At 43.3% G+C, this 26,492-nt stretch overlaps 1 protein-coding gene across 1 annotated transcript; it reads right to left on the reverse strand.

The window, feature by feature from the left end:
• Window positions 1-6,465: 6,465 nt before the first annotated feature.
• Window positions 6,466-14,725, reverse strand: LOC118774577 (rho guanine nucleotide exchange factor 15-like). Its single transcript, XM_036523929.1, has 16 exons — window positions 14,682-14,725; window positions 13,010-13,466; window positions 12,612-12,694; window positions 12,197-12,254; window positions 12,046-12,104; window positions 11,478-11,734; window positions 10,724-10,884; window positions 10,411-10,563; window positions 9,821-9,950; window positions 9,532-9,606; window positions 9,089-9,181; window positions 8,431-8,585; window positions 8,177-8,341; window positions 7,923-8,008; window positions 7,478-7,582; window positions 6,466-6,871 (listed from the first exon to the last, which is right to left on the reverse strand). The coding sequence occupies exons 1-16, from the start codon at window positions 14,710-14,712 to the stop codon at window positions 6,681-6,683; spliced, it is 2,259 nt and encodes a 752-aa protein (XP_036379822.1). The 5' UTR covers window positions 14,713-14,725; the 3' UTR covers window positions 6,466-6,680.
• Window positions 14,726-26,492: the final 11,767 nt, after the last annotated feature.

Here is a 26,492-nt window from a genome sequence, read left to right on the forward strand (position 1 = left end):
GTTGTGGAGATCCTGTATGGTTTAAGAAGTCTGACAACGTTGTGTTAACTGTTTATTTTCCCCCGTGTCCCATTTGTTTTCCTCATAACTGTGTCTCCTTTTCCAGGAGAGAGGAGTCGAGGTGGAGGCGGTCAGCGCAACCATCTTCTACCGCCACCACTGGATGCTTCTCATGGTGGACGTATCAGTGGCCTGCACGATAAGTATGTCTGTTTTAATTTACAGTTTACATCAATGATCACTCCCGTCACTGTAAAGTTTGAGAGCTTTGAAAGTGATGAAAGGCCCAATATAAATGCAAGTCATTGTTATTAAGAACATGGACAGGTGCTATTCTACCCACACACACACACACTCTTACTCTCTCTCACACACACACACACACACGCAGACAGTGTGTGGCCTGTTACACAAAAATAAGGTTGTTGTCAGGGTTTCGGTGACGGCTTCCCGCAGTGACCAGCAGACGTCCTTGTGACAGTCAGTCTGTCCAGGTTGCCTGCTGCTTCCCTCAGCCCCCCCCCCCTCCCAGAGGGACTTTCATGTGTGTGTGCATCATTGTCTGATTGATCACATCTGTTTGAAATTAGTCCTTGAGTGTTTGGTGTATTTAAACCCAGCCTGTTGTATTGTTCCCTGCTCAGTCCTGAGCTTGCCTCTGTGCTCTGCCTTCCTATGCCGATGTTTTCCTTGTTCAGTAAAGGTTCTTCTTGTCTGTTTGCAGTCCTCCCGTGTGTTTGAATGATCTCTGCATTTGGGTCCTTCCTGCTCAACCATTACAGTTGTGCTTTTCAATGTTATGAGAACCTCATGTTATGCAATGTGTCACTCTTTAAGTTTACACAAAAAATTGTGTCCCTTGATTCTCCTCTTTTCCAAGACAAGGCCACCATGGATGGCACCCATGTTTTGTGGACCTTCCCCCAGATTCTTCCCCCCCTGGTGCAGACTGGGTACAGTGCTTGGGGTGCTGGTATTGGGGTGGAGGGGCACCTCCTGAGTGAGTGCATGATCCAGCAGAGGGGCTATGAAATCAGGGTGCAGAACGGAATTGTGGAGATCAGGATTCCGTTTGGAGCTGAGGGGGGGTATGTCAAGGTACATGACATAGTAGAATGATTCAGTAATGGCTGTCTTTATTTTATACTGATCATGAGTGGTCTTATCTCACTAGGAATTGCCCTGAGCAACTGCTAGCCTGCATATAGAGCAAAGTAAAAGTCATTTTATAAAATCACATCAATTAAAAATAACATTTTTTGTATATGTGTTGTTTACTTTGAGGAATACAAAAGTAATTTTGTACTCTCTAGTAATGTGTTTGACTTTCATTCCTTTCCCCAAGAGCCACGTGGTTGACAGTCAGTACTCCCAGTCCTATTCCATTGACCTGTTCTATATGCACCAGTGGGAGGATGGACACAGGGCCCTGACCAATCACCGCTCCTACAGGCCCCTGTGGTCTCTGTATGTCCCTCGAACCTCCATGCTCATCAACAGTGAGTATCCATTCTAGCTCATTAATAATTAATGTAACCTGATAAACATATTCAGTCACTCAAACTGGATTTTGTGCCCCCCTTAGACACTGATCCATCGACGGGAATGTTTTCGGTGACTCTGGGCGTGTTCCCGTCCGACGTGTCTCTGTATAACGTCACCGTGGCGGGTAAACCTTTGTCCTTGCTGGAGGCCGATCGGCAGGGTCTCAGGATCTCCCGAGCCCCCTTCTCAAACGGCTCCCACGCCTACCTGCTGGAGGCGCCCTTCACACACCCCCTCGTCTCCCAAAAGGTGAGGACACACCTGCACCACTACAGCTGTTCATTGCAGTTGCAGTGTGGGACGTGCACACACCTGTGATGCAGATAATGGGCGGCACTGTAGCATAATGGTTAAGGAGCAGGACTCGTAACCGAAGGGTTGCCCATTCAGTTCCCTGTGGGCATACTGCTACTGTACCCTGGGGCAAGGTACTTAACCCACAGTTGCCTCAGTAAATATCCAGCTGTATAAATGGATAACATAGTAAAAACCTGTAATTGGTGTAAGTTGCTCTGGATAAGAGAATCTGCAATAATGTAATGTAATGTAAAGATAGATGATTCCCTCGCTTTCTGCCCATTTCGTTGTCCCAGTATAGAGATGTGGTATATGGCTCTTTTCTCAGGAAGGTGCTGAATATACTGTCTGTGGACTGACCACCCTTCCTCCACCTCTTGCTCACTGTCATTCAGTATGTAGGTGGGAGATACAGGAGCTACACACTTGCACTGACCTTCACTCTGATCATCTCCCCTCATGGAGAAATCTATAACTACCCCGCGGCTGTGGTGTGTGATCTGCAAGATGTTGGTAAGTGCTGGTCTCCACCCTCCACCATTCTTGAACTTTGTCACCACAGCGGTTGTGCATCCTCTTTTTCCTTTTCTATCCCGCTTCCCCTTTCAGTCCCTCCCAGGCTGGAGGGTAAGTGTACGGACAGAGGAGTGCGGGTGCTGTTGCATTATGGGAACCTGGACTCCCAGTGGGACGTCTACTTTGGCAGCCACAGGCTGGACTGGGAGGTAGTGCAGCTGGGGGGGTATGTGCTGGAAACTCGGCAGGACTACTTGAGCTTAGAGCTGCCTCTCTACAGCCCGGGGGTGATGTACGAGGTGAGCGAACTCCTCCCCCTCCTCTGGAAGGGTTCATTCTGAAAATGGCTATAATCTGTCAGAATCCCTCAGGAGTTCTCTAAAACATCTTTCGGATTATAATGTCACTGACATACTGGTACACCAGTCACCACAAAAGTGAAACCGTCCACAGCCAGCTCTCAGTCCAGGAGAAGGGCCTCAAAAGAAGTGGCTCTCCTTGGCAAAATGTTGTATTTCAGTCGTGATTAAAAACACTACAGTATATACACAGTGAAAGTGAACTGCATTTGATACATGTCTGCTGTTGCTGATGTTTCATTATAAATATTACTGTGCACAGAATTTGAAAGGTCCCTGCCTCAAGAGACATTCTTAAGAGTGCATTAATTTCACCCTGGAAAAACTGCTCAGTTTTAAGAGTGTTTTCATGTGAACCTGCTATAAACTATTTGAACATTTAAATTATTGAATTGTGCATGAGTACAACAGAAATTGAAAGTGCAAGGGTAATTCTGCCCCAATTAATCCCCCATTTTTTGCACCCTCTCTCAGCAGTTTTTCTTAAATGTGTTTCTTGTTTCTGCCTTTCGCTCTCTCCCCCCCGACGTGCAGGACCTGACATTACAGGGACTGGTAGTCAGTGTGCCAGTGAGTCTGGTGGAAGTGGAGCAGGCGAGAGTGGAGCACACCTTTGTCCAGCGATGCACCTTCTCTGTCAGGGAGCTCCTGGGTAAAACTTACTCCCGCAGGGGTGGGAAATCCATTTTGGTTTCTTTATTAAAAAGAAACGTCTGTGTCTCCAATGCAAAAACCTAAAGCCGTTCAGCTGGAGTACCTTTGCAACTTCGCTGACAATCGAGCGCAGCACCGATGCACGAACGCAGTGACAGCATGGGAAAAGCTGAGGTGAAGCATGCTGAGAGAAATCATGTTTGGAGACATAGAAGGTCTGACTTGGTGTTGAATTTCAGTCAGTGGACTGTATTAATGAAGAAGAATCGGTAAGGCAGTTTCTCTGGGACTTGGACTGCTGGAGGTGGGATGATTCAAGCTAATTTTGTTTTTGTTGTTTCGTATTTCATAATTTTGGTCTCCGGGTAGCTGACATCATTCTGAAAGGTTGTGCCGTGATCTCTTAATGCTGAACGCCAGTCCTCTTTCTGCAGTGTGTCTGCCAGACAGGAGGATGGTACTGCTGGTTGACACGTCCCACATCGTCCCACCCCTCGATCCCAGACACACCACCTTGCTGGACCCCAGCTGTGAGCCCAAAGAGACGGACCGCTCTCGGGCCCTGTTTTCCTTCTCTCTGGACTCCTGTGGTACCGTCAGAACTGTGAGAGCACACCTTCTAAGCCAAACGATTTGTTCAAACAATGCATCAGTGACGGAAAGTGCGTTTGGCTAACATGTTTGTGTTTCTAGGTGGAACGCAGTCGTGCTCTTTGTTCAAAAAGCCCATGTTTTGTGTTACTCGTTTGCAGGGTTTATTGAGTGCATCTATGCCTTTTTCCATTTTAGATCACGATAAGGTGAGAAGGTCATAACTGGATTATGAGGACAATCACTAGTGTTTCTAGTATAGAATGTGATGGTTTATTGGTGTACTGTGTATATATAAAACCAACACCACTAAGGCCTCAAAGCTCTGCCCTACCCTCTGATCCAGCACAATGACAAATTATTGATAAATTTATTTTCATTCTCTTGACCTTTAGCTGCATAATTGTTACCGTGAGTCCTCCTCTTCACTTTTCCATACATTCCTTTATTATTCTATCCTTCTATGGCTTTTGCTTGTAATATATTCTACCTCACCTGTAAGTTGCTTTGAAAAAAAAATGTTTAGATAAAATCATCTGCCAAATGAATAAATGTAAATGTAAATGTTCTATCCTCCCAGCATGGGGAAGGTCAACTGCTGTATATGAATGAAGTGAGATACAACCCAAAGTTCCACCCTCCGCCTGACCCCATTGCACATCCACACTCCCACTACAGGTGAGAGACAACCCTAACCCTAATAACAGTTTGGTGTTATGGCCTATCAGAATAACAGTCATTCAGGCTGTCAAATACTACAGATGAACATGTTTTTGTACCCACTGGTGAACAGACACATTAGAGAATTTTTCAGTGGTTGCGGTAACGGATAGCATCAATGGCGAGAGCTTCTCCACAAAGCACAAAACAAAGTGGGTTGTGCCATTAAGTGAAGTGATGTTTATCAGCTTTTTATTTGATGAAGTCATTCTTCTCTTGATTTTTGTCTTCTCTCAGATTGCCCGTCGGCTGCCCGTACCCAATGAGTGACAACACTGTAGCAATCTACCACCCCCACATGACTGCTTCCCGAGCCCCCCCGTCCCATAGCCGGACTGTAAGGTCCCCTAGAGTGAGGTCATGGCAGCTTCCCCTGATCGCAGGTGGGGGGCGAGGTCCACATGTAGCACTTTCCTCGCCTCTGTACCGTTACATTCTTCTCCCAGCATCGACTCGCCTCTCTTTGTCATTTTATAGGTAGAAAGCCACAAAAGGTCAAGAGCCAAAAAGTGAGATCCACAAGAGGTACTTTCAGCATTGATTTTTTTTTTTTTTTAGACCTGGATTTGTTTGCATATGTGAGTGGTTATACTGTCATGAATATAAACAGCATTTATACTTTGACAGACAGATACAGATCGGCTCATGTCACAAAAATGAAATCGGATTTAATTGACTAAAAGCATAAACTGGTGTACAAGCATGTACAGTAACAGTCTGCCCTTTCCTCTCCTCTCGCTGGTTAGTGAAGGCTGACAGTCTCCAGAAGGGCTGGCTGTGGAGATGACAATAGTGACACTGGGGGTCCGGGAAATGTTCCTCTGTGGTCCTCAGCTAAGACAAATAAACTCGTCTTGCTTCACAGATTCACTTTGCAGCATCGCTGTTCTTTTGGGCTCAAAGGTAACAATGAGATTCTTGGTTCATATGCAGAACAACAATTGATGGTGCAGTTTCAAAGGTCATTTGAAAATCTACAAGCTAATTTTAAATCAAACTCAATGTTTGTTACCTCACAGGCACAAGGTATGAGTTCCCCAATGCATAACATTTTATACTCGCCCCAGAAGAGACAGTGGAAACTGTGCTTTCACTTGTTTAGTTTCTACCATGGTTCTTTATTTCTGCGGTTTAAGAAGTCAATTCAGAAACCAGAACTGAAAATTATCATATAACATTTAATTTTCCATAGAATTATTATAAGATTTTATGCCCAGAAGCATGTTTCTTTATTAATCCTTCTATATGCTTCCAGTGTATATGCAGAGGTCATTTCACATGAGCCATAGACATACTCTACGGAGGTGTGCTCTTCACTTTTATCAAGATTGTGCACTATGTCCCTTGGGATACATTAACCACAGGATACTGAATGTAAACAAACTGGTCAAGGCTGGTGAAAATGAAGAAATAAATACCAAATGTGTTTATTTACAAATGTGTAAATTGTGCAGTTCTTTTAGCTAAACACACACTGCGTTTGTGCAGTTCTGATTTTTCCGTTGTGGGTGTATTTATTCCAACTGCTCAACTACACAGCAAGATTTTCTGACTTAAGTTGATTTTGAAATCTCTACACAAAAAACAAATTTATTAATTTCAAAGTTCCATTTTTCTTTCCCATCTGTTTAAACATGGCTGCAGTTATCTGACACTAGTTACTAGTCCCTGTGGTTTTTTTTGAGTCTTGTACCACGGCTGAACAACACTTCCCTTTCGGAAAGTCAGCCCGACGGTGTAAGTGTTCTTCATAAAAACACTACCATTTCAAATCCGAGGGGGCCCTTGCACACATCCACATTCATACTTTGATAACACAGCAGCTTCATAATGACATTCTAAAACCATCTCGGAAACACTGAGAGAATGTTTTGTATTAATTACTTTTATGTGTGATTTGGCTAAATTAATCCAAATTCTTCAGCAAGGCTTCTGAAGATGCATGTCTGATTTCATCTGTTGCACCCCAGCTGACCGTCCTCTGCTCCCCTTACTGAATCACGTGTTCTGGTAAAGTAGTCCTGAGGCCTGGCCGGGTTCTTCAGGGACGATCTGCGCCGCCGCCCGGATGATCCGGTACTGTTCGCGGAGATTGCGCCTCCGCACGTGCTCGTTGGTGATCTCCTGCACTTTGTCCGCTGGGAACCAGCCCTTCTGTCCGTCTGAGAGGCGGACTCCCTCGTACCAGCCTGGATCGGGCGTGTGTGGGAGGGAGGGGACATGGAATTATGGGAAAGAGGGATGTGATTGGTCAGAAAGGGGAAAAGGGGGGGGGGGGGGGTTAGAGGCAATACCATAGGTTGGATTACCAGTTAAACAAAAATAATCAAACATAAAGTTGGGATGGTAAGCACTTATATGTTATCATATAATATCAATATTTCAAAATACTATTTTATTTACGCAAATGATCATGGTTAATCTTGTAACAGCTATGCAGCTTGTTTTATCCCAACATTCAAAATATCCTATCTACCTCATAATGCATATGAATTTTATTCATAGAACTTTATTCAAAGAAATTTTACAGGATGGACAATTTCTCTTGAATATTGCTAAAGTTTCGCTCATTCTGGTCTGTTCTGTGAGAAAGTCATTGCTGTACAGTGATCAATGACTAGAAATTCAACCGTACTCTATTGTGAATAAAAAGGAATGTGGATAGTGTAAAGAGATGGAAAATATTAACAGTACATCAATAACACGTTATTGATGATAAAAAGGAGTGAGTTAATAAGTAGAACTTAATAATTATGAGTTAACTGATAAGTTTTCCTCGCTGCCACTCCGCTCACCCTCATTGGTCTTGCGTACAACGTTGATGATATCAGTAGGCTCGAGGTCAAGCTCGTCAGACTGCTGTGCGACATACTGATCCACACACTGCACCTGTGGGCAGTCTGAGAAAGCAAACCCATGCACACACGTGTGCAGGTATCCACATAAGCATAACGTGCAGATGCAGCACGGACAACATGCACAAACATACGCTGTGTAATTTTTAACAAAGACTTCTAACGCAAGTAAATATCCATGCATGCATATACACATGTGCCTGCATCTCTCAGACATGCAGACAGACAGACAGACAGACACACACGCACACACACACACACACGCACACACACACCACACACACCACACACAGATTGGACTAACAACACTTATGACATCAGAAAGTGGTTGCGGTGAGTTTGGGGGGTGGGGGGGTGAGCTGTGGGTCGCAGGGTTATTACTTACCCCAGTCTTCATACACCACCTCCTCTTTGTCTCTCTCTTGGTCTATGAGGTTGGGAAACGCCGCCATCCACCTGTGCATATCTGACCTGCCAGCAGAGGGCGACAGAGATAAGAAACTGAAAGAATGAAAGACACTAAGATTGTATATAGAGACGGGAAGGAAGATATATAGCTGCGCTCACTGTAAGGTGCTGACTGTGTTCGGCAGGCTGTGATAAAGGAGAGTGGTGGGGGGCGGGGTGGGCTGTACTTACTGTGTGGGGGCCTTGAGCAGACGCTCATAGGTGCAGCCCTGGTGGTTTTCCAGCTGGATCAGGCTGAAGCAACGATCAGACCAAGTACCCCGCTTGTCCTGCCCAACGGCCCGCACATGGACCAGCGACCGGTGCGCGTGGTCGGTCACGATGTAGCGCTCTGAACTGGGGGGAAGGGGAAGAAGTTTAAAACTTGGAAGAATGGCAGCGTTAATTTTCAGGGTAGTGAAAAAAGAAAATAATGGCGTGCTAACCTCTTCTTGCATGTGAAGATGAGGAGGTCGTTGAAGAGGAAGAGGTAGATGGGAGTCATTTTGTGGCGGGGGCTGAAGAGGGTTCCTCCTTTGGTCAGCTCAAGCAGCTCCCCACGCTTCTCCAGGAAGCGGGTCTGAGAGATGACGGGAATGGCCTGTGGGCGAGGGAACGGACAGCCGGTGTTGTGTTCAGCGTATTCAACGCGATTAGAACAGAGTGCGGTTGCACTGTTATCCTGATTGGATAAGATGGGGGCGTGAGCTTTTGCAGGGCTCGTCTACACAGAAACCCAATCAAAACAACTTTGTGTCTGTTGGCATCTAAAACACAATACCTGATGCAATGTAGGCAATGTGTAGCATAGTGGTAAGCAACAGAACTTGTAACCGAAAGGTTACCAGTTTGATTCCCCGCTGGGGCACTGCTGTTGTACCCTGGGGCAAGATACTTAACCCAGAATTGCCTCAGTAAATATCCAGCTGTATAAATGGGTAACATAAAAAAATGTAACCTATGTAAGTCACTCTGGATAAGAATGTCTGCTAAATGCCAATAATGTAATGTAATGTACATCTATTAAAATTTCTCTATTTCAGCAGTGGTGGTAAGTAATCTTCAGGTATTGGTAGTCTGTGCTAAAGGAGACGCGCTGCTCACCTTGAGCTTCTGGAACTCCAGCATCTGAGCGATGTGTATGAGCTCCTCCATCTGCTTCATCTTCCCCACCTGCGTATTGCACTCCTGGATGATCTGAGAGGGGTGGGGGAGGAGGCGCAAGGGATGAGGAGGAGAGGGAGAGGTAGGTAAGTGAGAAATAAGATCAGAAAAATGATTACGTCATGTGACAAAGTTGTCTGTTAGTTCCCTGACCCACTTCTGCTAAATCACGTGACATGTCTTGAAAATGACATCTGTTTTCAGGAAAATGAGGGATGTTTGTTCCTTTTTTTTGTTTATTTCCAGCTTTTTGCCTGAACCCGTACATACAAACACAGTGTAAGCAACACCTCTACTTTTGTATCTCATGGCCGATTATGTTCTTACTGTATTTAGTTTACATGAACTTTCATCAACTGTTCATAAACTCCCTACAGTCTTACCTGAGATACAGACCCCAGGGCTTTGGAGGCAGTGTGCTCCTCATTGGTCCCTTCCTGGGTTCTCTTCAGGATGTTCTACAAACAAAATAACATGCTTACATTTTACACAGCCTTACAAGTTTCAGCAGACGCCCTCATCTAAGATGATGCTGCAGCGGGTACATTGTTACACTCTTCCATTCCATTAGTTGCTGCGGAACAATACATAACAATGGCTATTATGCTGTGTGTTCCGTAGCATTATTCGCTTTGAGGGCGACGCCCGTGCACAGTACCCCTCACTCCTCACCTCGATGAGCATCTTGATGCGTGTGATTCTCTGGAAGGGCAGCAGCAGGAAGGACATGAAGGGCAGACGCTGGCACAGCTCCGAGTCCTGCAGCCGGGATATCACTGTGGCAAACTGCACATTCTTCTGCCTGTGGGGCAGACACGGTGCTGACCGGCATGTGACTTCAAGTTTACTTATGAAAACGGAAGGTTACTGGGCCACAGTACACCATGCTGCTTTGGACCAGCGTAAAAGAGAGAAATTTTGGTTGTACAGTACAGTATAGTACCAGAGAAAGGAGCCAGCTGTACAGAATCTGGCAATTTGTCCAGTCAATGAATTCCTATGCTCCAATGAATGACATTTAGCTGTATTTTCACCAAAGTTAGTACTGAATCAATTCTGCATCTTCCAAATATTTTAGCTATTTCTCCAGTATTCTGAAGCACCAAAACACACACACACACACACACACAAATTGGGATTTTCCAACAATACTAGCTTGAACTGCATGGAAGATTAAGGGTATTCAGATTGCTCAAAGAGAACAGGCGGACTTCAACAGGAGATACTGTGAAGGGGAAACCCTTTCAGTGTCTCACACTCACATGAGGCAGTTGTAGGTTTTCTCCTGGTAGATCTGGTTGCGGATGTAGTCGATGTAGACGGAGAAGTTGTGCTGGGCGTGGTAGTGGATGATGTCACAGATGTCGGAGATAAAGGGGCTCTCATCAACACGCTGCTCCAGGTCCTTCAGAAACCTGTGGGCGGAACAGTGGGAAGGGTACTGCGTGCTTTTCATCGGTGTACTGACTCCCGCTCGCCGCTCCCTCCGCACTGCCCCACCCCCATCTCCTAATCCTCCTCATCTCTCATCTTGCATTTTGCACACTCTTCCCCATCTCCTCCTCTCCCTCTCACCTCTCGCTGACCTCACGCACACGGAGGATGTTGGAGAAGAGGGTCTTCTTGTCCCGAATGATGAGCGTCTCATCCAGGTCACGAGACTCCAGGAAGTGATCTGTCAGCACCCGCAAGGAGCGTAGATATGAAGCCTCCGACGTCAGCACCTCAAACATGCTCTGAGACACAGGGGCAGGTTCAATGGGGTGAGATATTATCAGGAAGAAAGTGACTAAAAGCTTACAGATGTTCAAGTTTATAACACAAAAAATGGTAGCGCGCTGTAGTTCTCAAGATTTCTTTTCCTCGTGTCTATTTCACCTCCTTGCCTTTTTGTCACTGGGGAGATGATCATTATTCTTTCTACTTCCTGCCTCTGACCTCCATGCTTGCTGTTATACATTTATATTTGCATTTATTCATTTGGCAGACACTATTACCCAACTTATCCAACTTATTATCCAAATCCAACCTTGACTTACAAGTGAGGCAGAGTACAACAGAAGTGAAAGCCATACATGGAGTCACAATATTAGATGTGCTGCATGACCAAGTTTCAATAGTTGATCAGACAAAGTCCAAGCTAGCAGGTAGAGACACAAGTGCATTTAAGTAATGGTAATATTTTCAAACCCCCCCTGATATTCGGCACACAGCCAAGGAGACACCATTTTTCAAAATGAAGGGAAAGAAGGAAGGCAAAAAGGAAAGGACTTTGGCTTAAACCATTAATTTTTTTTCTTCCCCACTCACCCTTGCACAGCGGTCTTACCTCCTGCCTCTGGCACTCGGTAGGACTCAGTTTCCCCAGGATCCCACTTTCCCTGACCATTGTCAGATCCTGCCACAGGGTGCTTTGAGCAGGGGTGTTTGTGGCCTTGCTTTCTGCTCTCATCCTCACTCCATCCCTGGGGGCTCCATCCCTCTCCACGTGGGGGTCCACACTTGCCTTACGGATGTCGTGACAGACCGCCTGACGCTGGATCTCTTTGGTGATGACCGTGTCCCGGTAGGCCTGATACAGAGGCTCTGGTGAAGGAGGAGGCACAGGAGAAAGGGTGGTTTGAGTGAGACACATGCAAATGCACGTCAGTTAAAGCATCATAACCAAGTACACCAAAGCATTCTTTTCAACGGGACAGTTCTAGAATTATTTTTAACTGACAAAACTTGAAATCGCAGTATTTGCCTCTCTGGCTGACTTCATGAGGTACCCTTGCATTTTATAAAAAAAAGGGAGATTTGGTGTGAAGAACATGTATCAGAACACATCAACCTCTATCTTGGTTTTAAACGAATGTGCAAAGGGAAAAATGAAGCTTTGTGCTACTGTATTCTACCGTCTTGCAGCCGAATTTCCAAGTCTGTGGATTTTTTCCGAGTGTGTGGTACAGGAGGCCTGGGACAGAGAAAACAGTGAAAATGTTAAACGCAACAATTCTGAGGAGGGTGTCATCACTGTGCTTTTTTAACGGAAGGAATCAAGCTTACCGCTCCTCTTCGTCCAGGTCCACTTTCTCACAGTCAATCAAAACATTCCCCCCTTCGTCTAGGAAAAAGAGTTGGTGATGTTGCAAACCAAGAGTTGAAGATTTGGAAATTCAGAATTCAAACAACTACATTTTAGTTCTAATTATTTCTTTTCTACTAGTCTTAGTAGCCAATAAATAATACACCACACTTTATTACCCAGTTTACAAATTTACAAATTTCCTTGTTTCAAATGACTGCAATTACATGACTTTCTATATGCAAAGCAACAAGCTGAAAACGTATTTTTTGGACAGAAAAATGACTGATGGCAGATGAAATATGAAACAAAAAAGTGAAAAATTGTAGGACAACAAGAAGAGGATGTTTCACAAATAAAGAGAATCTGAAATGCGACTTCATCTCATTCACCCACCTTTGACTTTGGAAATGAGGTTGCAGCTGGGGCCTGTGCTCTGTGCAAGCTGTGGGGGTTTGACTGGCTGGTGGGAAGACATCCTATGGAGCAGGGGGGGAGTGGAGGGTAGGCTGCATTCACTGGGAGGGCACTGCTGGACTCCATGGGCTTGTGAACCTCTGTGGCTTTTCCTGGATCCGACCAACGGGTAGGGGGCCCGTGGAGGGATGGGAGGGGGGGTGTCTTTTGTGTCCTTGGGATCTGTCTGGAGGTCATGGGTTTGGTCAGGTATGGAGGAGGAACACTGTGACAGACGATGGAAATTAGGAAGATTAACAGTCGGAGGAGACCTCACCTGTGACTCCTGACTGGCTTTTGTCTGCTGACATTGTACTGTCCCGAGCAATGCCTCTTGCCTCTTTTCGGCACTGTTGTGGAGGGTCGGCTGGGGCTGTACGTGGTAGGAGGTCGTCACAGCCTGGGACGATTTGTTGCATGTGGGATTCTGGGGGGATTCCATGGAGTGCTGATGGTCTTCATGGATGGTAGTCATGTCCGATCCTTGCTGTATCTTATTCTTTTCATCCTGGACCATGTCGTTTCTCAGCTTTTCCCTTGAGGACACGCTCTTTATCTTCTTCTGCCCCCCTGATTTGTCTCCCTCGTGTCTCTCTTTATTCTCCTCCTCACTCTCTTCCCTCTGCTCTTCCTCCGTCTTATTTACGGGAACCCACACCAACCTCATATTAGGCCGTTCCTGGTGGCAGACGCAGACGCAGCCCTTCTCACAGGAGAGGATGGAAGACACCGCTGAGTCATGCTGCCTTTCCGCTTTGCCGTCTTCTCCTGCCTCCACCTCCCTGCCATCTGGAGCTGGAAGAGTGGGCCCAAAACAAAGTGACTCTCAGGACATCCGATTTTCTCAGGATGCGTATTCATTTAACCTTTGTAATGCATGCCCAGGATTAGTTTGTAGGGGGGTGGAGGGCAGACACAGAACAGTCGTAGCTTCTTCAACAACAGCAGCAAGATTATGAAATGGAAAACAAACCATTTTATGTACCTCTCTCATTTCTTCCCTCTCTATGCAACCATATTTTTGGAATCGCCAGTTGTATTCCCTAGTAAGCTCATGTCACCATGACAACCTGTGCACTTGCACATGAGCCCTTAAAGCCAGAAAAATGCTCTGATACACTCATACTCACACACACACACACACACACACGAGTGGGTGCTTACTAGAGGATAGGCACTACTCCGCTGACATCATCAGAGCAACCTACAGGTGCCTGACAAATTGCAGGGTGCCCAAAAGTGGTGAGATGAGGAAACCTGGCTACTCTATCTGCCCCTACCCCTGTCAGAATGAAGGCAGTTTGTTTCACCATTGTGGGCTCCTGGTCATTATCAGCTGATAACACAGCTGGGATTGAAACTTGGGCTGTGGAGCCTGCCTTGCACTCAAGGCAAGTCCCTTAACTGCTGAGCTACTCCGGAGCCCATGTCCTTTTAATGCAACAGCTCACATGTGCATCTTGAATCTAGAGCATCTCTCTGTTCCTCAATCTATGCATTCAATAAGCCAATAGGTGGAAGCGATCCTTTGGCTCGTCTGGTCACACTGTTGGAAAACACAACTTCGGCTTTTCTGCATCTGCCCAGTTCCTTTTCACTGAAGAACCTCTGTTTCACTTATTTACTGCTCTAAGCTGCTTCCTGCCACACTTATAGCACACAGGAGGAAGTGGAGGAAGAGCCAGAGAAGTAGGGCAAGGGGTTGAAGACAGAAAGGGGGCAAAGAAGCAGACGGTGTCTGAGAGGAGTGAGAAGGGAGACGATGGAGAGAGGGTTCAGGGGATGGAGAGTGAATGGTGTAAGTAACGTGTGCTATCTCTGTGCAATGAGGGGGCAGACTCACGTTTCCTCTTCTGTTACAAATTCAGAAGGCGAAACATGATGCACGGCTTGCACACCCTCAGTATCATATCCTTTTATGTCAGTGGTCCACTGCTGCAGTGACCACAGAAAACAGCCAAATAAAGAAATGAAATATGATTCAACATACAGAAAATGACATTAATCTACCTGATCGCCCTTCTTGCCCGCTAACAGGCATGGCGTTGCCTTCTCTGACCGCTCTGCGCTCATCTCTCTCCTCCACCGTTCTCAACCAGTGATCGCTCTTCAGGGATGGCAGTGGGACACAGGATGATTGGGCTCTGGGTTTGATTGACAGGGCTGGTTTCGGCACCCTGCAGGACTGACCCCTCTCCTCAGTCTTTCGTCCAGCAGCTGTGCTCTCCCATTGGCTGAAGCGGACCACAGTGTACTTCACTTTGCCCTCTAAGCTCTTCTTCACCCTGCCCCTCTCTGCTGGCTGGGCGCATTGTGGGTCACTGGGTTTTTTCGGAAGCTGGGGTTTGGGCTTGAGCCCCGGTTTGGAGGCAGAGACGGGTCGCAGGGGTGGCTCACGGCGAGACATCATCATACATCCCTAATGATTTTTGTTACATGTATTTTATCCTGAATGTTTTTGCCTTCTCTCAGACCTCCAGAGAAACCAGTGTTGAGGCTATGTGGTATACAGCTGCAGACAGGTAGCCATCACAACCTGCAGAAAAGACAGGGAAGAGCATACACTATATGGCCAAAAGTATGTGGACACCCCTCCATACCCCTCCTAATTATTGAGTTCAGGTGTTTCAGCCACACCCATTGTTAACGGGTACACAAAATCAAGCACATAGCCATGCAATCTCCATAGACAAACCTTGGAAGTAGAATGGGTTGTACTGGAGAGCTCAGAGACTTTAAATGTGGCACTGTCATAGGATGCCATCTTCGCCACAAGTCAGTTTGCGAGATTTCTGCCCTGCTAGATCTTCCCCGGTCAACTGTAAGTGCTATTATTGCCAAGTGGAAGCATCTAAGAGCAACAACAGCTCAGCCATGAAGCGGTAGACCATGCGGGGCTGCTGAATGCTGAAGTGTGTAGCACATAAAACTGCCTGTCCTCTGTTGAATCACTCACTACAGAGTTCCACACTGTCTCTGGCTGCAACAGCAGCACAAGAACTGTGCATCAGGAGCTTCATGAAATGGGTTTCCATGGTCGAGCAGCTGCACACAAGCCCAACATCACTATGTGCAATGCCAAGCGATAGCTGGGGTGGTGCAAAGCACGCCACCACTGGACTCTGGAGCAGTGGAAATGCGTTCTCTGGAGTGATGAATCACGCTTCACTATCTGGCAGTCTGATGGACGAATCATTGAACACCTTTGGGATGAATTAGAACGCCGATTCCAAGCCAGTCCAACATCAGTGCCTGACCTCACAAATGCTCTTTTGGCTGAATGGGCACAAATTCCCACAGACACACTCCAGAATCTTGTGGAAAGCCTTCCCAGAAGAGGGAGACCATCCACTCACGGTCATACAGACTCTCCTCTCTTCGTCTGTCTCCTTAGCTCAGAGACTGAGGCTTGAAACCTGCTTTGAAACCCTGTATCACTCTGCTGTGTGAAAAAGGAAGTCCCATTTGGTGAGGCACACTGGGCATATGTCAGTGTCTCTGACTGCCAGAAAGAACTTTCAAGTGGTCTAGGTTGTTCATGAATCAATACAATAACCATGTGAGTGTGTCCAAGTAGTACCCAGGCAGTATTTGCTACAACAGAGGGAGCTTCATTGATCAGTCTTCATGCAACTCAGACAGTGTCTAATGTGGAAATAATTGTCCTTGTTCAGTTATTCACAATTTCAGTAATTACTCACAAAACTCACAGAAGATTTGAAAATACACATTACATTTTCAGACATCTACATAAGGATTTACCATAGGAAATCAGTTTACTTAACTCACCTGCTCAACATTTTCATTTACAAGAACAGCATGCTGTGCAACTTATGAATAGACCAAGCTTTTAAAATAATAGTCATTGAGACACTGGAACCGCCGTCAAATTCCTTGTGTGCGTAAAAGCATACTTGGCCAATAAAGTCTGATTCTGATTAAATTATGTCCGAAGAACTAATGTTACTAGAAGTATATTTAAACCTAAATAAACTGTGTCTGGTTGAAGCAGATAAGAAATTAGCATTCTTATTAACAGTTCATATAGTGTGTTTGTTTGTGTGCATGTGTGTCTGTGTGATTGTGCGTGAGTGTTCTGAACGCTAATGTATGTGACCGGTATAGATACTGAACACGCTCAGGTGGTGTCCGTTAATTTTACAGTTCGTTAAGTCTATACAGCTTTGAAAGTTGTGTGGTAAATTGCAGCTCTCTAGGGTGACAGGTACACGCATAAAACAGAACGAACTACTTCTCTAATTTTCAAGAAATCTAAACGCTCTGAGTATTTTAATGTGACTGTTACAACGTTACAGAACACGATATCTCTGCATATTGTTTGATCTAGACTACAGATTGAAGCTATAGACTATCTGCAATTTTTCTTCTATTTTAAGACAATAGCATATTGAGTAAAATAATCTCTTCGCAAATTACTTGCTTTGGACAGTCATGTATACTGAGTAGCATCTCATACACCCACGTCTCTTCTTAAGAAAAAACATGTATGCAAACTTACTCTTCAATTTTCTCCAGGTCGTCTCCTGAGTTATGAACTTCGCGAGCCCAATAAAAAATTAATTTGTTACCAAAACTGCAGATTTTCCGTTATGTTAAGGGTTTAGATATTGAAAGCCCGAAGCTGACGCCCTATTGCTTCGAGAACCGGGAGACGGGTGTTACACGAAGCAATTTACACTTCGCATACATGTTGTATGTATACACTAAGTTGCGCAGTAGTTTCATGTGACGTCATTACAAATGAGCGATTCGCAAGCAATTCAACAGTGCACTGTCCCATAACATTTATATATTTTAGGTCAACCCATTCGATATTAGGCCCATTACGTTAATTAAAAGACAATACTTTTCCAAAACATTCTTTACTGAGTTCATTTTTGATATGACTTCATACTGCCCCCTACATCCAACAAGGATGGCACGTGCTTCGATATTATTAGACGTCAACAAAATGTTTCAAGGTACAACACAATATAGTTTCCAGCCTAAGAATAGAGCTCGTTACTTTCAAACTTACTGAGCCTAGTTCTGCAATCAGATGAGATGGAGTACAGGAGTACAATTTTTCTTTGCAGTATCTGTGCATTATAGAGATTTACAATATCACCTGCTCTCATGAGAAATGAAATATAGTTGAGGGGTTTGGTCTGTTTCATTTAAAGCCACAGACTATTGTCCTAATTCACAAAAACACTGGTTTTCATGATAATGATGATGATTATTATTATTATTATTATTTTATAAATAATCTTAGGTTTTGTTAATGTCCCAATTGGCTCAATTTCATTAAAAAGGTATCTCATAGGCAATAAATGACATACTTCAGGACCAGGTTGACAGGTTTCATTGTTGTAAAATACTTTCAACATCTATAAGTGGTTGATATTTTGAGATGTGTATTCTTTATAATACTACTGAATATGGATTAACGTGTTGATTTGTGTACTGTATATGTCAGGTTCAGATTACAAAGATCATATTAGACATGCTTCGCATGAACGCCATGAACCTTGGAAAACTTCATATTAGTTAGTTCTTGTTAGCATCTATTATTTATTTCATAGAAAAAATTGGGGAGATAAAGAAGATAGTTATCCCGCTATCTTGTTATCTTATTTTTATTATTATCCTTTATTTTACCAGGACCTATAAGTTGACTTTCATCCAGCTCCTTGATCTTGATCTTAAATTCATGTAATGTGGTGAGATAGTCCTGTTCTATTTCTCTCTGAAGCATGTTCCATGATAATGGAGCAACGTAGCTCCAGTGTCAGCCTTTCTGCCATATTCAGTTTTGATATATGAAATAATAAAAAATGTGAGATTCTGTAATTGTACACTGTAGTTGTTACTGCTTTGTTTAGAGAAGAAAGTGCATAAATAATAAGGTAGCTGTTCTCATATAAAAGTGAGACTGTCTACAGGAAGTTAATGAGTGTTGGCCTATTTTCCAAAACAGTACATTGATAAGTAAGAGACCTAGATTTTGTGACAAGTCGTAAGGCATTGTAGTACACAGAGTCAAGCCTCTGAAAAAATAAATAACGTGCGTGTACAAAGTAACAGAATAGCTAAGTACAGGGAGAAGCAAGCCTTTTTATAAAATAAAAACTAAAACTTCAACCATATCTTTTTGATGAGATATTCAACTTGAGATTGAATAAACAGATTATCATCGATAAGAAAACCCAGGTGTTTAGGTTTGCACCAGCTAAATGAGCTTATTCCACATTTTTACTATTTATAGCATGGCAGCAGATATTTTCTTCACCTTTTAACCTAGAGAACACCATTATTCCAGTTTTTCCTACATTCAACACAAGCATCATGTTACCAGGAGCAGGGTGAATTCACACACAAAGATGACTCAGGACACAAAAGGATTGATTCAAAGTAAACAGTTTTCTTTACCAAAGACTTGAGAAGCAAAGCAAAAACTAGCTTGGAACAGGAGTACGCACACAAAGCATGGCAACTCAAGGGTGAGCAACAAGGATGGCAAAGGGTAGGGACAAATAACAGACAACAAGGGGTCAACAACAGCCAATCAACACAGGTGGCAAACATTAACTGAGACAGGGAACAGACAGGAAGTTGAGGCCCTCTGGTGGTTCTCCCAGGGAGCAGCAGCCAGGAACCCTGGCATTTCAGCTGTGAAAGGTTAAGATGTACTATATTAAAAGCTGCTTGCAAGTTGCCTAATGCCCTGTTCGGTGAACATACACAACTAGATGACCAAATCATTGCGTTTTCGGTTCTCTTACCTACAGCGTTGATATAAATAGTAAATAGTATAGGGCCGAGGGTTGATCATCTTGGCACACCTGAGTGTCTGGCAGAGTATGTGACAATAAACCATCCATTTGCATATAGTAAGTTCTGTCAAAGAAGTAGTTTTTGAACCAAGCAATTTCATAATCTCATAATCAATTTCGTAATCTTTGCAGCACGATTTCACGATTGACAGTGCCTTAAAACTTATTCAGCCCTTGTTCAGGCCTTCTCAATGGTTTGGTTTTTATCATATTTTGAGGTGGTTAAATCAAAGATTGGAATCATTGTTTTATTCAAAAATAGAGGAACTCCTGTAATACCGCATTGGGGCACTGCTGCTGTACCCTTGGGCAAGGTACTTAATCCACAATTGCCTCAGTAAATATCCAGCTGTATAAATGGATAACACTGTAAAAAAACTGTAACTGATTTAAGTCCCTCTGGATAAGAGCATCTGCTAAATGACAATAATGTAATGTAATGTAATGTAATTATGGCTCTCAAAATAAAGATGAAAAGTATTGTTATGCTACCTTGTGTCCACAAGAGGGCAACATAGTCCCTGCAAATAAGCCCAGAACAAGCTTTGTTTCCTCATAAAAAGATTTACTCATTGAAATTTATTCATTTGGCCAAATTTTCCTAACCTAATGCTGTCAAAGCAAAATAATCTTGTCTTCTACACTTTGGCATGGGTTTTACTGTTATAAAGGCTTTGTCTTCATGTGAGAGCTGAAAAACACCTTCTATAATCTCCATTCCAACGGGTCATGGAGTGTCAGCACCAGGCCCGTCACCAGGATGAAGTGACTGAGGGGGCAGTTAAAAATGGCGAGGGGGCAAATCTTTTTATATAGCAAAACAGTAGGTTATCATCCTGCTGTGGCGATTTCTGCATTTTTTTCATCTTGCGGGTGGCAATATAGTGGCGTTTTGACTAGAGGTGAACAATTCCCTACTTTACCTTTTCCATGTGTTTGTGTGTTATGGCCATAATATGAAATAGGAATATTTGGGGCAGATTGCCAGGTCGCCACCTAAAATTGATCTGGTGGTAGATTTAATGAAATTCATTGATTTAACCATGCAATAGCCTCTGACAGGCTAAGTAACAACAACACAGGACTACGGTTTCAGAATCAAATTATACAATTTCACAGCAGTGGTGAAGCCAGTATTAAACCTGAGTGTCCTCGCACAATTTAGGGAATCGGAGCACTCGGAACGTATAGGTCTACAATACGCAAAATAAAAGAATTTATGAACGATTCTAACCACTGAGAGATGACCGCCAAAATCGACAAAATAATAGCCAACAGCGTCAGGGTCATTAAGAAAAAAAAAGATAATCAGATCGTTTTGTCTTTCTGCTCATGCCATGCAGTTCTCTCGCTCTCTCTCTCTCCTTCGCTCTCGTTGACCGAAACTTCACTTCCCTGTGACAGACCTTTGTCACCGTTACCATCTTGCCCCATGCAAGGGCGCCAAGAGCGTCAACCATTTTTGGGTCACCAGCATACTGCTGCATTTGAAGCACTATTCTCACCACAGTAGGTTTTGGCTGATGATCGTGTGCCAATCAATGCAACACAAGACAAGCAATTTGCACATACAGGATACAGTGATGATAGAGGTCTTGAATTTCATTACACAGAGGAAAGCCTGAGCACATGCTCCCAACCTGAAGCCATACTTGTTGAGGAGGAATGAGCTCAAAGTCCAGCCATGATACCAAGGGGCAGAAGAGTAATCATTTCACAGCCTTTGAGGAGGTGTTTAAAAGGGGAGCTCCGTGCAGTGCACTATAATTCTGTATGAATGGAATAGATAGCTCGCAGCTACTTCTGGTGTCAAGGCCAGGACAATGAACAAGGCAAACAAATGTTCCTCATTACCACAAGATGAGAAACAAGCTATAGCTGGCTCCACTTTAGCTGTGGGTCTAGTCTGAGGAGGCCTGGCAGAAGATCTGTGTAGATTTTGCAAGGCCATTTGAAGACGAGACATTCCTTTTCCTCACTGATGAATTGGGCTGATGCTTTGGTGGCTTCAGTGTAATGGCTTCACCTGCACTGCAATGGGAGTTTTTGCAATAAAGTGGGATTTACAGTGACCATCCAATCCATATGATATATGCTTACCAACAAGTATATCATAAAGGCTTTTTTTGACATCACAAAAGTTTTGGCAACTTTGTAATACCAGCGTTTGTGTGTTAGATTTTTTTTCATTGATTAGTGAGTTCATCTCATCACCATATGTCATTTGCTAGCTTTTTTCATTCGGTGAGGTAACACACTGGAGTTACATAAGCCCCTTTCACATATGCAGTGTCACATACGCAGTGTCACATACACAGTGTCACATACGCAGTGTCACATACGCAGTGTCACATACACTGTGTAGGGAATTGGTAAAATACTTGTCAGAACCTCAGCGGAAGAATGTGGTGAAAAGCAATGCAGGCTCACCTTGGCATAGGAGAAACAGGACAGGAAAGTGAAAGGCTATTGGTACAAAGAAATATGCAGCCGAACTGGGAGAGGAAAGGAAGGACTAACTTGTCATCCGTTTGTTTAGGGCCAATGGTTAATAAAAAAGGTAGACACAGGGGATTCTATGAATGCTTTATTTCAAACCCTCAACTGTAGCATAAAGTCACTTCCTTACCCCCCCCCCCCCCCCCTTCCCTTTTTATCTGTCTATGATCAAGATAAGATTATCCAATTTTAATGAATTAATAGAATGGTGACACACAACATTTTGATCCCTCTTATCAGATTGGATTCCCCCATCAGATTGGGTTCCCCTATGAGTCTTGCTCCCCCCACAGGTAAAAAAGGACCTAATTTTGGCTGTGTTTCTTAGCTGTAATACTTTCTTTTTTTCTTTCCATCAAAAATGAATGCCCACATTCCACTTCAGACTTTATTATGTGAAGAAAGGGGTTAAGTTTGTGAATGTGAATCAGAGCCAAATTAAAGAACTTCAGTTTTATGTGTGTTTAACCGAAGGAAATGTTTCGCCATTCAGGTTCTGATGTCCAAGAGGTAGTCATGAAACGCTGAAACTCAATTTGTATCACCTGGATCAACTAAAAGGTAGAGCCACATATCGTTTGCATGACAGTGAGCGCAGATCTCATGTCTATGAATGATATCTTTAATAGGCATCATGTAAATTGAAAACAAAATTAGCGCTGATGGATTTAATGTGGGAGGTAACAGAGAAACAAAAACACATTGAACGAAAACTTGTGTGAGGCAGGACATGTGCTAACTCAGTGCCTGTAAAACCAGTACAGCATTTCAGTTTCAAAATTACGCTGCACTCACATCTTATGAAATCAGGGTGGCGAATCTGCTTCCGGCAGCATTTAGGAGAATATGACAAGGAACAGGAAGAATCCACATGCAGAGATGACTCAGGACAGGAGAGGTTATCTTTCTGTCTTTACTGGAGACATGAGACAGGCTCGGGACAAGAGCACACACACACACACGCATGCATGCATGCACTCACTCACTCACTCACTCACTCACTCACTCACTCGCTCGCTCGCTCGCTCGCTCACTCGCTCACTCACTCACTCACTCACTCACTCAGGCAGGGCTTAAATAACAAATAACACAGGTGTGATCTATTACTAATTAACGCAGGTGAAAGACATTAAACAAATGAGACGTAGAACACAAGAAGTTATATTGCCACTTAGTGGTCTACCTTGGAAGCAGCAGCCATATCCCTGACGGAGAAGGTCATTAGCGACTCACAGAAGCGCAGTTTCTGTGCTGTGGGTTTTGCAGAATTCTGATTGTTATTCTTCAAAGAGGCTGTTTACACTTAAGAAGGCAATCTGTTGTTTAACATTTATTTGTTGGTCCCTAGAAATGAATGGAAGTTCAGAACTTAGAGCTGAACTGCAATTAATAACAACAGAGGCATCTAGGTTGGGCCTATTCAGGAGAGGTGAGACCACAGCTGATTAAAAAATAAAAAGGAACTTTACAAGTGGTAAGAGAGCAGTTTGTCATTTCAAGAATATGGTAAGCCGCTGTATGAAAACATCACTGAGCAGTCTTGAGGGGATAGTGTCCAGGGAACAGGAAACAGAAGTCATCTTAGAGACTTACTTCTTCAAATGTGATGTCATGAAAAGAATCAAACAGTGTCAAACAGAGTTATTGGGGAGAATGTGATGTGAATGTGATGTGAAGCGGAACCAAACCTTGCAATGCCTTTTTTTAAAGCCTGTAATTCAGTGCTAAGGTGCATGCAGCCTCCTTGTAAAGCCCCAAGTTGAGCAACCATTTGCACTGTTTCCACCTAAAAAACAGAAAAAATGGTAGAAATGCTGATAGAATTGGTTGCCTCAAACAAGGTTTCCTGTTTTTCACAACATTTCTCAGTGTCTCTCATTAAATTACTGGACTTTCTGTGAAACAATCAGCCACGTGACCCCTCTGCAATGTGAAGACAACATTGAAATAACAAAAGGTTGTAAGCGAAGGAGAAGTCTCATAGCAAAAAAAAGAAGTTTAGGGCATTGGCTGTTAAACTTAAGTATCTTCAAACATTTTGTATGTGCATGTGTATGTGAGTTTTTGTGTACACACCTTGAAAGAAAATTGTCTAAATTATTCTAAAACTCAACATGAAACATTTTGTGAAACAATGTATAAACATTGTACATCACTTTCTAAGATTATGTTTTCTGTATTTTGAAACATTTACCAGGAGATTAAAAATGCAGCAGTTGTAGCAGACAGAAAAGTGAGTGAAATTTCTTAAATTCATATTTGCAATTTATGTGCAAACAATTACAATGTGAATGGCTTATAGTGGCAGTGTTCCGTCATCTAAATATTTTAGCTATCTGAGCATCAAAAGATGAGATGAGTTTTGGGCAAACTGGAATGATAGCTTATAAGATGTTTTTTGTCACTAATGTGTTAATCATTCACAACTGTGAAAAATCAAATCTAGTAGAAACAGATCATTTAAATGAAGAAATGCTTGATCCTTACATCCCTAATGAATGCCTGCATACTTTCCCTTGCTGACACAGATTACATTTACATTACATTATGGTCATTTAGCAGCCACTCTTATCCAGAGCTACTTAGTTAGGTTACAACTTTACATCTTTACACAACATCACATTTGGATATTTACTGAGGAAATTCTGCTCACAAGAATTAATTTGGACTCACAATGTGTAATAGGCTGGGGATTGCATAAATATACTGGGCACTTCAAATATTTCATAAGCTTTCTTCCATTTCTGATGCACAACCTGGGCTGGTGAGGCAGAGTGAGGAAAAATCAGCGCTTGTTGACTGATGGGTTTTTACCACATGTATCCTGCAGTGTTCAAAGTAGCGCAAGACTTAATTCATTGCCTAAAGTGGAAACAGACATGTCGACCTGTCTACCAGCATGAATGTCCCATTATCGGGCCCCTTTGGAAGGGATTTGAGCCTGAAAATGCACATCTGAAAGTGAAATGAGATACACTTGAAGCATGCATCTTTGCAATCCATATGTGATGGAATCCAGTTTATCAGTGCAGTACCCACAGAGCATCCTCTCAGCTTACCTACAGGCTACTAAACCCAAAGTGGCGAGTCAGAGGGAAATTTGTAGTGCACAGTGCACCACAATGTGGACATCGGAGTTCTGCACAGATATTTGTACTTTAGGCTTATGTGTGTTTGTTACAGAGGAAGGAATGGAGTGCCCCAAGTATTGTTATCCCTGGGCAAGATCCTCTTTTACGTTAATCAGGGAGGAGTAATTTCCAGTTATCCTCTGCGTGTGCTGAACCCTGCTGATATGTGCAATAACCCTGTTAGTTTCCCTATGAATATCACTCTGTACCTCTTCAATGGAGAAACACTGGTTTCCTTCCTGTTCTCAATATGTTCCGCAGGTCGTTTATAAGAACTGCTGTTACGTTAATGTTACATTACTGCTTCCTGTCCCTCTATTCTTTCAGTTCATGATGCCCTGCCAGCCATAAGGATGTCGACGAGTCTTCCAAGGAGGGCATGGCAGAAACCTATTGACTGATGGAACTTGTCAAGTGTCAGTATTTATACAGAGCAGTGGCTGTTTCCTTTTTGTGTCAGTGTTAATTCAACATGAATTTTGAGTAAGAATGTCAGTGTTGTTGCGGAAAGTTGGTGTTGGTGTTTTTCTAGCTTCTAGTAGGGCGTTTAATAACAGTATGTGTGCAGTTGGCCCCTAAACTATGATGCATTAGTGGTTAATTATGGTAACAAAGCTTTAGAGTTTATTCACTTGTATATAAGTGCATGCATAACAGATTGAAGTGAACACAGGTGTGGAAGATGCAAAGATATCAGCTGGCCAAAATGTGCTACTGCAAGTGACTCAATGTGACTTAGTTTGGTGAGGGAAAGTCAGGATCATTGATAGCTACAAAGACACAATTACATATTATTTGCTCAAAACTTTTATAAATAAGTATGTATGAAGAAGATCTCCATTGTGACAATATTGAACAGACTTATAGCCATTTTTTCCAGGCAACACCACATCTATGCAATGAAGGCAAGATTTTTATTGATTTTTATTGAAGCAGTCATTTACAAACTCACCTCTCAAAAGAAGTAAAAGCATGAGAAAAGAAAAGTAGAAAAATAAAAACTGAGTAAAAAATTTTGTCTTATGCTAAAACAGAGCACACATGGTCTATTTTCCCCCTTTCCCCAGCTGAAGCGTTTTCTTTTACACAGATCATTGTAATAAGCCTGGGACTTATGCATTTACTAAACCTATGTAATATCAACATTGCAGCGCTCCATGTATGTATGAATATATGATTCAGGAGATGTCATAGTAAATGCCCTTTTGACTTTTATAAGCAAAATATGAGCGAGCCTACATATTACTAACAACAAATGAAGCGCTCCAATCACAGGCAATTCACAATTTGTAAAAGCACCTGTACTTTAGAATATGTCCCATGAGCAAATATGCATGGTTATACAAAGCACATTA

The sequence above is a fragment of the Megalops cyprinoides genome, chromosome 3 (assembly GCF_013368585.1).
Source record: "Megalops cyprinoides isolate fMegCyp1 chromosome 3, fMegCyp1.pri, whole genome shotgun sequence".
Classification (NCBI taxonomy): domain Eukaryota; kingdom Metazoa; phylum Chordata; class Actinopteri; order Elopiformes; family Megalopidae; genus Megalops; species Megalops cyprinoides.